The sequence below is a fragment of the Rhinopithecus roxellana genome, chromosome 14 (genome assembly GCF_007565055.1).
Source record: "Rhinopithecus roxellana isolate Shanxi Qingling chromosome 14, ASM756505v1, whole genome shotgun sequence".
NCBI classification, from domain to species: Eukaryota; Metazoa; Chordata; class Mammalia; order Primates; family Cercopithecidae; genus Rhinopithecus; species Rhinopithecus roxellana.
Window position 1 is genome coordinate 5,888,140 of NC_044562.1, and position 13,519 is coordinate 5,901,658.

Consider the following 13,519-nt stretch of genomic DNA (forward strand, 5'->3'; position numbering starts at 1 on the left):
TCACAGATAGGCATGATCTTTATCCCAGTAGAGCTGGGATAAAGGTATATGAGGTGTTAAGTTATATTTGTTTTCTACATTTGCTAGTTTATTAATTTATTAATTCACTCAGCGGTTTCTATTGAATGTTTGCTACGTCCCAGGCACTAACAGTATGGAGAATACAGTGGTGAATAAAACACATGACATCTCTTTCTTATGACATTCTCTAGTGTCTTTCACATCATTTGCTATTATGTAGCTTACTCCAGATATCTCACATTTCCAATTATCCTTACACATAAAAAGCCTTTTCTTAAGTAGTTCCATTTCTACTTAAACTGTCATCACAAAGAGAAAATTTCAGAAATTTAGAAAGTGAACTCTCCTTCCTTACATGGGGATGAAACTGAGAAGAAGCAGCAAGTAGTAGTTCAACGTGCTTTGCTTGGTAGGAGTTCCACAAACCATGAGATTGTTACACTTTCTGTGGAAGAAGCAGACAAGTACATTTTGGCAAAAATAGAAATTCCCTAACAACAGAAAACACCATCCCAGTGAGACACTTCATTAGAGTATTACATTTCAACCAGAGTGTTCAGACCCAGGAAAGGTGATTTCTAGTGACTCCATTTCATTCATCTCATATGCAGATCCTCAAAGGTAAATTTGCCATCTTGTTTGACTTCCACATAAAATCTGTATATGGACTAGCAGAAATGAAAATGTTGACAGTTCATTTCATAGTACTTTAGGGAACAATGCCAGGAAAGAAGAGAAGGAGAATTACAAACAACTAAACTGTAAAAGGACTGGTACAAAGGAAAAGAGATGGAGAGAGGGGAAAAAGGAAACACCAGGGAAAGCTTTGCCAATGCAAAACAGATTTGTCTTAGGATTTTTGTTGGTTTTGCATTCCATATCCCTACCCTTCTTCTCCCTATAGCCAATAAACTGGATATAGTTGCTTAGAATTAGTTTTTGAAAAAAAAATTGTTTTTAAACAAGATGTGGCTACATTGCCTAGACTGGAGTGCGGTGGTATTCATGTGTGCCTATCATAGCACACAACAGCCTCAAAGTCCTGGACTCAAGCAATCCCTGCCTCAGCCTCTTGAGTGGCTGGGGCTATTGTGCCAGCTAGAAGTAATTCTTTAACCCTTTTATTATCTCACAATCTTCATTATCACCTACAATTATTAAAATTCCATTACCCCATAACTGTCGACTGAATAATGGTACTCTCAGAGTAACTTAATTAGCATGATGAAGCCATAAAATTTGTGTTCTTTTTTTTCCATTTTTTTGTTTTATTATGACACACAGGGACAAATGAAAGTGGAAAATTGTTATTATTCTGTTATTTAGTCATGGGCTTAAAATATTAGCATCTTAGCCACTTTTATACAGTAGACACGGTTCCTACACTTCTGGGTTTCTATGCATAAGTTGTCTAGTCTTTTAGTTTGTAAACATTTTTCTAAAAATGCAATTTTAATTACATCTGTGTTGTTTTTGACAGAGAAATTGTGAAACAAGTTGTTCCAAGATCAGATCCAGGTTTTGTGTACATCAGTTTCCTTGTCTTTTAAGTGTGTAGACGTGTTTCTAAAATTTTAATTTTAATTATATCTCTGTTGTTTTTCATAGAGAAATTGTGAAATAAGTTGTTCCAAAGATCAGTTCCAATGTTCCAATGGTCAGTGTATACCAGCAAAATGGAAATGTGATGGCCATGAAGACTGTAAATATGGGGAAGATGAGAAAAGCTGTGAGCCAGGTAAAAGGATTGAAGTGATATTTCATTTAGTTAACATTTTACCTTGATAGAATTTAAATTTAAGCAGCAATATGCAGAAAACAGTGGGAAATCTGTCATATGTTTATGATGTTTAAGAAATGGTCTGCAAATCTGTGGATAAATTAAATAGTGTGTTCTTCATATATTTTGAAAGTGTTTTGGAAGATAAGATCATTACTTATGAATGGAATCCAATCATAACTTCCCCAAATTTGATTTTCTGGTATCTATATCATATTATAACATTTGGAATTGTTTCCCCAAGTTAGCAAAGTAAAATCTGTTGAAATTATAAGTACAGTAAAGACAGGTTTTTAGTTATAGAAATGATGATTATGAACTAGAATGTACCCATTTCACTGTGATGCTAGATAAGAAGAAGCATGTTGTATTGTTTGTATTTACATCTTGGGCCAAAATTTGAGTAAAGTTAGAAAGCAAAGCCAGAAAAAATGATACACTATTCAATTTATGTGGTAGGTGGCTCTATAAATATACTCATTAAAATACTTCATTTTAATTATATATTTTAATTACATTATCTTACAGAAAAATATTACTGGTGGAAAACTATACTATAATGTATATATGACCATAAAAACATTACCTTGAGAGACTAGGCTAGAGTCACAGCTACAATATTCATACATTACTATGATCCAGTCCCTGGACCATATTGTTAATTGATCACTTATTTCTTTCTTACAAAATACAGACGTGTTATTACATTACTGTAATATTACAGACATGTTATTCATTCATAAATTTCATGTTATTACAGACATGTTATTCATACATTACTATGAACCATGTCCCTGGACCATATTGTTAATTGATCACTTATTTCTTTCTTACAAAATACAGACATGTTATTAGACTCCTTATGTACACAGATCCCTAAACAAACACTGCCAATTAAAAGGAGTTAAAACTCAAGGAAAAAGCTTTTTAGTATCCTTGAGCTAAGGAATTCAGACCACGAAATCATTAAGTAAGTACAATAGACTACATAGTGGTCTAACATAAGGCCAGAAGCCCAGACATTTGAATGCAAGCTTAGCCAACTCAAGCCCATAGACAGAGGCAGCTGTCATAATTTCTGTCAATTGATTAGACTGGGTAGTATTTACATCTTGTGACTAATACACTTACAAATATTACAAACTTGCCAATATTATACTTGTAAATAACATTTAGCTGCTTGTTATTCTTAATTTCTGCATCATAAAGGAACACTGCACATTCTGTTAACTCTGTTAATTGCACATGTATTCATATTTAAAATCCCCAAACAATGCAATTCTTAGAACCTATTCAAATACTTTATTTATGTCAATGCAACGAAATAGATATCATTGGGTCTATGAGACCATGCCAAGATTTCTGCTTTGTGCTTTATGCAGTGAATGTAAAATTAACATACTCAAAGGTTACTAAATATTATTACAGTTTTGAAAGTAATTTGAGACTTCAATAATTTAAAATAATTTAATTTAAAATTGTAAAAATAAAAACTCGTGTAACACTTCAAAATCAAAGGGATGAAGGATATCAAGGTTTTTTTTTTTCTTTCTATGGACTCTTGAGTAAAATTCTTACTGCACAGGCTATTACATCATGAAGTATATTTAATACAATGCAATAATGTTATAAATAATTATAAAATTATTTAAATAATTTAAATGAATCTGTAATGCCAGTCTTTAAATATATTTATATAGTATAAGCTATTTTTATTACCATCTATAAATTCATATACTTATGTGTTTATGTTTTTATTTCTAAAACCTGTTATTTTTACTCTATCTCAATCTCAAATTTATAATTGTATTCAGCTTCTCCTACTTGCTCATCAAGTGAATATATATGTGCCAGTGGTGGATGTATTTCAGCATCTTTGAAATGTAATGGAGAATATGATTGTGCTGATGGTTCAGATGAGGTAAAATATATTGTTTAATTAAACTATTTGAATTACATGAATTAGGTTTGGGCAAACAAATGTAATGAAAATAAAGGAAAGAATCTTGATTCTTAGCACAGTTTAACATGTTGGATATGTACACTGAATGCAATCATTTCAGCAAATACCTGAATCTTCATGCTGTCCATATACTAAAGCTCATTCTCATTTGTAGAAGTTATATTCATTAAGACAAAGTGAAAGAAAGTGCATGGTATAATAAATCTCTAATATTACAAGCTGCATGTTTATTTTGCCCGTGATTGTGTCATTATCATTAATGAAAACTGCAGTGTCCATTTGTATTTGAACAGATGGACTGTGTGACTGAATGTAAGGAAGATCAGTTTCGGTGCAAAAATAAAGCCCACTGTATTCCAATTAGATGGCTGTGTGATGGAATTCATGACTGTGTGGATGGCAGTGATGAAGAGAACTGTGACAGAGGTAAGGTATTTGTGTATGTGAGTGCCTGTAAATGAGAGAATGAAAGTTAAGGTGCTGTGCAGAATATACAGTGTGTGCTAGAGGCAGAAGATAGAATCTTTCAATGATTCTCTTTCCTGTTCCAAGTTTCATTACATAGCAGCCTGGTCTAAATATGCAAAATCCAGATCATTGTCAGACAGAGCATAATCTCAGTCTGGGCATGACAAACGCGATGACTGGGCAAGAGTTTACTGAGTGTCTACCATTTCAGACTAGATGCCAGGTCAAGTATAGGGATATGTGGAGAATACAGAGAAAGTAGTCAATAAAACCATGACTACAAAATTATATCCTGAATTTTCTGTACATTCTTTCCTTTCACATTGCTTGCCTTACTCTGAAAACATAAGAACAACAGATGGCATACTCAATTGCACACATTCATATGCTGTATGATATATAGGTTATAGGCCGTGCCCCAAATCCCTAAATTTCCTATTGCCATATCATTGAGAAAATAACCTACATTTTTTTTTGTCAATCTAAAAGACAACTTTCCATTTTGTCATAGATTATTGCCCAGCTACGTGAAGATCATTTTCTGACAGATAACCACATTTTAGTTTCAAACCACCACATTAAACGTAGCAATGGTTACTACTTAGAGTTATTTCCGAAAGCAATTATGTGCTGAAGATTAAAATGATCACAAATGAATCCATGTTTGCTATTTTCATTTTGTTAAATACATGTTTTAAATGCAAAATTTCTTGTGACCTGCTTACAAAGTCTCTCAATAGAGTTTACACTTCTTGGTGTTTGGAAGATCATTAATAGAGATGGTACTACATATTGCCCCGTGATTCAAGGCACTTGAATGTGCACTCTGGGTTTACATACTTTAAATCTGTCTCACATGTTTACTTTTGTGAATATGGAGTCACCTAAGAAAAGCAGTATTTTACTTTCTTTAATATTATTTGAGATGTTTATGGATATCTCCATCCCAAACCTGATAAATTATTGTATTATGAAGAAAAAAAATAGTTTTTTTGTTTGCTTTTTTTTTTTTACAGCTCCTTGCAGAGCAGGGCTAACTCATAGGCAGTGCACCCAAAGTAGGCCTTCAATTTCATTTTGAATTTGCTGTTTATAATAGAGAGCAGTAAAATGTTAAATGTCCATAACGGCTCTTTCTACCTTAGGCTAAGTTCTCACACTCACTTTCTGTAATTGGTCACTCTAGAGACAGCAAACGTTGTGGACAGTCTCGCAGCAATAACTCATGTGACTTTTGTGTTCAAAGGTTTGGGGATGACGATTAAGCTACTCCTTGTTTTCCATATTCTAGCGAATCACCTCTGTTGCTCAGCTTCAATCACTACCACCCGCCTAGTTCATTCTCCCATTGCTTCTTGCTTGGACTGGCATAATGCCACCTAACTGGTCTCCCGTACATCCTATTTACTGTTACAAGGTTCATCTTATGTAAGCGTCCCTCCGATTATGTCAGTTTTTACTCAAGGTACCTGACTACATACAAACAATTCAACCTAGTAATCAGGGTTACAAGAAAATGACCCCATTTTACCCTCCCAGGCTTACTTTCTACTGCGCCTCTTTATGTATTGTATCCTAGCCAAACTAGAAAATCTCAACTACCTTTCAGATCTAAAATTATTCTACTAGATATTTACTCTTAATGACTGAAAAAGAGTTGAGAGCCTTTAATTCAATCATTTACAAATGTTTCAAAGCCCCCTTCCCCTCCATTCATACCTCTAACTTGGTTTTCTTTGATGCGGGGTAATTAAGCTCCAATGACATATTTTAGTGGTTAAATTATTTGATCCCATATGAATGTACCATAAGGCATTACCACTTTCAGATTTCTAGTATTTAATTTACTCCCAGGAAGTGGCGTAGGTATTAGGTAAAGGCATTTTAAGGCATTGAGGAAATGGGATGCCAGAATAAACATCTTTTTGTTAAATCTCATTTCCATTCATTTCCAATCAGGATACACATGAGCTAATAGTAGCTGAGTGTTGGGAACTGGAATATATGAGAGCTGAAGGATAAACATAACACATTTTCCCAATGAATCAGTTTTACTAGTTTACTTTAAAAGACAAAAATTCAAAATACTCTGGAATTAAAAGCTGCATTCATACTTTTGAAGGTAAAATATATGGCCTCAAGGAAGTGTGGTGCTTGTTCTGGCCTGAGCTTTCAAACATTACACTTTGTATAATACTGGTGGAAATGATTGGGGGGTTCTCTTTTGAGTAATTATCAGCTTAACAATGTGTAAGTTAGTCAAATAAATTATGAAGTATTATCATGTATTAAAGCTTCTCTCAACCCAATTAAGATGAGAACTCTAGGTGTTTATTTTCTGTGATGATGCACTTGACCAGATTTATATGAACTTGTTAAGGCCTCTGTTATAATTTAGATATATTATTGTTAATTAATATATACTTTTCTGTTTTCCTAATATTTCCTGTTGAGCCGATTAAGAACATAACTAGGAAACTGGAATTTTAATTCAGCCAATCTCTTTAAATTATACCTTTTTTGTTGTTTATATGCGCTTTATGCCATTTCAAAATAAGGAATTTTAAGTGAGTCTCAGGATGTCACAGTAGCCCCATGATGCATTTTTTAAATGCAAATTTTTTGGAGTACAACATCAAGTCTTTAGTAGGTTACCACAACACCTTTGCCTTTCTCTTATAATATAATTTCATTTATAGTTCTCTTCTTTTAAATAAATCAGTGGCGTATCCAACACTCATGTGGAGAAAATTATAATGTTATCTAATGCAATACCTTAGGGAACTCATTTTTTAACAAGACTGATGTATATTGTGCAAATAGAATTTTCTAAAATAATCAGAGAATGTCAAAAGTTCACAAATTCTGTTTGAATGTAGTCCATTGTAAAATGGAGCATGTGATGAGATTTAATCATTAGAATCTTTATGCTAAAAGTAAACTCTGCTTCATATTCTATGGGTTTGATTTTGAGTTAAGGCAATATACTCACTTCATACTGATATTCATATCTTTAATTTCTTTAGTACTAAGGACTGCACACTGCACATGCTATCTTTTTATTGTTTTCAGAGTGAGACAGTTGTTAAATAGTACTGAATTTTATTGCACAAGTTTTCATAATTGAGATTAATTGTAAAATTATAGCAGTATGGAGCTCAGCATTGCAGAAGTTTGGGTGAAAGGGCTATCCCAATGACAGAGGTTGAACTGTCAGAGTCTCACATGGTGATATTCACCTTGGTGGATTCTCCCAGCCCTTGCCTTTGTCTGTTTCTTAGTTTGATGGTTCTCAGAGATGGCAATGTAAGCTGTACCAGTTCTGCTAAGCACTTTTGCAGACAATTGTACTATTATTCAGATCAATATCACTATAAATTATTGATCTAAGCTTTATCTTTTACTTAAGATACTAAGCAGTCTGTCCTTGTTTTCCTAATCATGTTTCTGCCGTTAATCATATCAGGTTTTTAAAAAGGCAACTATCTCAAATCTGTTACCAAGCCATCTCTCTTAGTAACTTCACCTTCTTCTTTACAGAAATAATAAAAATCATGAGCATTTTTCAACATCTGGCCACCAAACTAACAAATCTACCTGTAGCTGTCCTCAGGCTTTCCTCTTTCCTTCCTCCCCAAACAGAAGACTTGTTTCACTTCCTGTCTAAGCCCATTCCATTCATTTTGCTCTAGATCTCAAATCTCTCACACTCTCTGAATCCTCCAGAAACTCATTACATTAATTACCCTTTTGCTCTCCTGTACCCTCAAATGTGTCTTGTCTACTGAATTATTATCAGAAGCATTTAAATGTGTTCGGGGATCTGTTCTTCCTCACACAAGCAAAGAGGCTCACTTTCTGGTCTCTTTCTTCCCTTTATGGCCAAACTTCTGGAAAGAGATGTTTACATTCACCTCCTTCTTCTCATTCAATAGCCAACGACAATCATTTCATTAAACTCACCACCATTTCACTAAACCTGCTCTAGAATTAGTTACATGGGCTATCCCTCTCATTAGAACACTTTTCCCGTGTATTGTCTGGCATCACTCTTTCCAGGTATTTCTCTAACCATTTTGATTACTTTTTCTCAGTCTCTTTTGTAGACTCCTCTTTACTTACCCAATCTGTTTTTCTCTGTGTTCTCTTTTAAACTTCAGATCATAACTATATTCTGATCACTGCCAGATGCACGTTTACAGCTCAAAAACCTATCCTATATTTCAGACATATTTATCCACCAGCTTGCTCGACATCACCACATGGCTGTCTACCAGTACCTTAAATGAATTATATCTTAAGTCTGCTCCTCCTGCTGTGTTCCTTTGTTTAATGAACAATACCATCTACCAAATGGTCTAAATACACTAAAAAATGAGTACCGTGTTTGTGTGCTCACTCTCCTTTGCCACTCTCATCTATTTAGCCACCAGGTCCTGAGGAGTGTTCCTTCTGAAGAGTTCTCAGCTGTGGCTCCTCTAGATCTAGTTACCATCAGTTCTTCCCCAGATTGCCATGACCGCTCTTGAAATATGTCTTTTTCCTCCAGTGTTGTCTTTACTGTCTCTCTCTTCATTTCTAAATTCTCAACACCAGAGCTAGAGTTTTCATTCTACAATCCAACTGATTCTATCACTTCTTAAATTAAGCCTTTTGCTACTGAATGTGAGTTATCAGAGATTTGTGTAACACGTCAGGACTCAGAGCAAGAAGAATTATTTGATCTTCATAAGTTCGGGCACATTATTCCTTCCAAAGTACATCTGCAGTAGGAACAATGGCTCTTTCTGGGTATTTTCTAGGCTTTTAAGGATGACCAGTGGCACTGCTCTGCCCCATATTTTGGTGAATGTATGTGTGTTTAAATATGTTAATACCTTCAGTAAGTCAAATATAGACAACCCATGAATCAAAGCTCTTACCTATATATGAGGATTAACTAGGTAGTATAACCCTTTGGAAGCAATCTAATTTATCTTAATTCTGTACTCTGATATTTGTATTGTTTCCCCAGGTACTTCTTGCACCTATGACCCTATACATTAACTGTACCTCGTTTATAACATATAAAAAAAATCGAGTCCCAGAGATATTAATAGAGTTATCCAAAGCAAGACTAGAACCCAGAGTTCCTAACTCTCAAGTCCTAAAACTCCACTGTATATTGCTACACCTCTAGACATATAACCCAAATTTGTTCGTTACTTAAGTCCTTTGCATGTGGTAGATATACTTAAGAATTGTGTATTAGAATATTTTTGTATTCCTGATGTTTTTATTTATTTGTTAAAAGAGAAAAATGCAAACATTTTAAAAATCCAAAAAATAATGCTTTACTGCACAACATTTATTAAAAAAAAAAAAAACCTGAAATATTGTATGATATGGCCAAATTCTTATTGCTGTTAGAAAATTATTTCTTTGTGATTTCAATAAAAATTTTACTGGTTATTCTAAGTTTTTAGTGATCTAGTTTATCAGTATTTCAGATACAGCTAAATTGTCTAATAATTCTAAAAATGTCTTGTTTTCAAGAAAAATACAAATTTTAATAATTACAATTAAAACTAAAAAATATAAATTTCTGTGTATTCAGCAACATAAAAATTATGTGAAACAGAGAATAACTTAGATTCTTAAAAACTTTCTTCTAACATCTTATCACTATTTTCTAAAAAAAGACATATATGAAAGTAATATTAGAATGTTTTGCAATGTAAACAGTTCAATTTTATTAAAAAAATTGAACATTACTTCTTTCTGGTATTATGCTCAAAATAAATAAATGGAAGCAATCAACTAGATACTGTTTGCTAAGATTCAGAGGAATATGTGTCCTGATGACTGGCATTGATTGTCCTGAATCTCTTTGTTTCTTTTTGTTTTAAAATAAAGGAGGAAATATATGCAGAGCTGATGAGTTCTTTTGCAATAATTCTCTCTGCAAACTACATTTCTGGGTGTGTGATGGAGAGGACGACTGTGGAGACAACTCTGATGAAGCCCCTGATATGTGTGGTACGGCATTTCACATGGCTCTAGATTATACTTTTATCTTCTGATCTCATGCACCAGCATGAATCAATGAAATGTTGAGGTGAACTACAAATTATACCATCCTGGGGTTAGGTAGATAAAGTGTAACCACAGATACAGCTTTCGTTCAGGTAATAAAGGGATAATCCTGTTCAGAAGTTATGACTTTATAGAGACTCATCCTAAATCTGAACTTGCACAAGTCAACACTATTCAGAAGAGAGATTATGGTCTCTTTGGGTGGATTTAGAGTAATTGACATTTTAATTGAATAAGATTCATATAATAATTTTAGCTTCACATCAAATTGGAGTTTTAGGTTAATTTTGGAGGGGTACAGATGAGCAAATTAAAAATACATGAATAATAAAATCTCATAGTTTCACAAGCCACCCACTAATGAAATATCTATCAATCATCTGTCTATTAATCATCTATCTGTATATCTATCTATCCACATATCTATCTGTCTATTTCATTACAAGTCTTAAGCACAGAACTGAAATTAGGAGTTATTTAACATTTAAACCTAAAAAATCTTAACAAAAGTTATTGTTTCTCCAAATTCAAGTTACTCTTGACTGACATTTGTCCCATGTATGCTTATGAGACCAACAAATATAAAAGTCTAATTTTAGATCAACAGCATAAAGGACCTCTTCTATTTTAACGAACTTTTTTGGTCTCCGTTCTCATACCTTTTATCTAATCTCTGCAAGAAATTTAATTTCACCTATACTTTAAAGGAAAATGCTGCCGTGTCAGATATAACTCAGCGGCACACCAGGTAAATTAAAGAAAGAAAATACAACATGAGTGTATGTACTTACAGTTTTTGTTCTATTTGTAGCATCAAGTTAAGGCAGTATTTAGATATAGATGGTAACTTTTCACTACTGATGTTACAGTCGGGGAAAATACAAAAATGCAGGCAGCTTTGTTTTGTTAAGTATTTAAAAGTCGAAAAAAATAAAAAAAAACAGGCTTTGGAGAGTTTTTTTCTATAGATACAACTCAATGCGATGAGTAATGCAACTAAGTTGCAGCTTCAGTTTTCTTTACATAATCTTAGAAATAAACTCTGGGTAATCACCAGCAATTATATTGTTTCTGAATCATAATATATTAAACAATATGAGAGCTTATCTACCAACATCAATCCAGAACCTATTTTTTTTTCAATTATGTGACTTTTTTTTTCTATTCTCTATCCCATTTGACCACAAAACCAGTGAGTGGAATAGAAAATTTTCGATAATCGATGTTCGGCTGCACAATCATACTCTCCGAGAGCCACTTCCAGGGCCATGAATTGAGTCTCAGGAGCATTCCACACAGCACAGATGGGAAACCTCGTAAAATCCAGATTGACTGTCTGAACATTTTTGCATTTCTCTCAGTGAGCAATATCAACATTGAGTCAAGCTATTATGTGCTAGAAATTGTGCTAATTAGGACAAAAAATGGTTCTTTTTGACAAGGAGATCTTATTCTGCCCGTACAAATAAAAATAATTTTGATACCCTGTATTTCCAGCAATGATAGAATTAATTAAAAGTATGGAAAAGGCAGAGAGAGATTCAATGAACTCTACCTAAATAATAATACAGAAAGCTACAGTGTTGAAGGAGCTAGACTAAAAGACATCTTAAGCAATGTGAATGGCATGAGAAAAGGTATCATTCACTCATTCAATAGACATTTGTTCAGCAAGAGACTATGATTAATTTGGTGATATAATAATGAAAGAAGTGAACATGAACCCTGACCTCACAGAGCTTAGAATCTAGTGGAAGATGGATATTAATGGGAACAAAAATATATACTTAGAAATTATGATACATACTATAAAGAAAAAGTATGGTAATTTGTAAAAGTATGGAAGATAAATATTTTATCAATCATAGGGTATGAGAAATAACATTTTAGTTCAGGCCTGGGAAATATTTAACTGCTGAATAGGTGAAAAGGATTGAGGTTGGGAGTGGAAGTGCGACACAAAATTGCAGACAAAGGAAATAAGATACGTGAAGGCTCTGGGCAGGGCAAACCATGGCTTACTCAAGGAACTGAAGGATCTGTGTTCCCAGGAGCTACAGGCACTCCTGGATTTACCAGACTGTAGCCAGATAAACCCACTGTAAACAGGAAATAATGTAAATTGACAGTGTGTGTTTGACTTTAAAATATTTTCAACATATAAAGGATACATCAGGACATAATCCCATAGTAAGTTGAGGAGAACAAGTGCTGCTTTCACACTGTCATCAAGTCAGAAAAGCTTAAATTGAACTATTGTTAAATTGGAGATCATCTGGATTTGCTTAGGATGAAACTAGAGGCAGCAGAGATATCTGCAACCTTGATTAGCTGGAAAGTAATTGGAAATACTAAGGAGTTTTAAGCAGAGGAGGTGCATGGTCATATTTAAATTTTACAAATATTGAATAGAAAGGATTATAAGTGGTTAACACCATGGCAGTACTTTAGGCAAGCTATGCTAGTAGCTTGAGTTGAGATGGTAACAGCATGTGCTAGCACAATATAGACAGATTTGAAGATTATATAAGAGGCAGAAGAAACTGGATTAAATGATGGATCGGATATGGTGAATGAGAGACAGCAAGTTGTGGAGTATACTGTGTACGTTGTGTTTGCTTTGTCATTTGAATGGAAGGGGGTCACAGGAAAGGGAACACTTTTACAAGTAAAGATTAGAAGACTGGACTGGGATGCATTTGAGGAGACATTCAAGTAGAAGTTTCAAGTAGGCATCAGATGCTTGATTCTCACACTGAAAGGAAAGAGGTAGTCTGCAGATAGAAATTCGACAACCAGCATAAAATGTAATAAATACAATGGAATATTTAGGATTATGCTGTGTGGAAATAAAGATAGGACAGGAAGGGAATTATCAAAGAATATTGAGTGACAGCAAGCCCCTAAGTGAAAATGAACTGGCAGAAGAGACTCAGATAAGTGACCACAGAAGGCATTGCATAAAAGAAGAGTGAGGCACCAGAGACACCAAAGTAATAACATGTTTCAGCAAAGATGTGATGGTTTCTGCAGAGGCAGGGGAAAATGATTTCCAGGAAAATGATTATTTTTACGTAGGAGTCAACTATTGTTCTGTCTCTGCTCTTAAACTATAGAAATGAGTTGATAGACTACATGTAGATACAGGTAGATCTGAAATTATTTAATAATATGTTAAGAAATTTCCCATCTTTGTATTTCTACTTATTTTT

At 33.8% G+C, this 13,519-nt stretch overlaps 1 protein-coding gene across 1 annotated transcript in view; it reads left to right on the forward strand.

Moving 5' to 3' along the window:
* Positions 1–13,519, forward strand: part of LRP1B (LDL receptor related protein 1B) — a 2,016,348-nt gene that overhangs the window by 1,852,088 nt on the left and 150,741 nt on the right. Inside the window, exons 69-72 of the mRNA XM_030916410.1 lie at positions 1,630–1,759; positions 3,616–3,722; positions 4,058–4,190; positions 10,128–10,250. Coding sequence (XP_030772270.1) covers positions 1,630–1,759; positions 3,616–3,722; positions 4,058–4,190; positions 10,128–10,250 — 493 coding nt within the window. The remainder of the gene's footprint in view (positions 1–1,629; positions 1,760–3,615; positions 3,723–4,057; positions 4,191–10,127; positions 10,251–13,519) is intronic.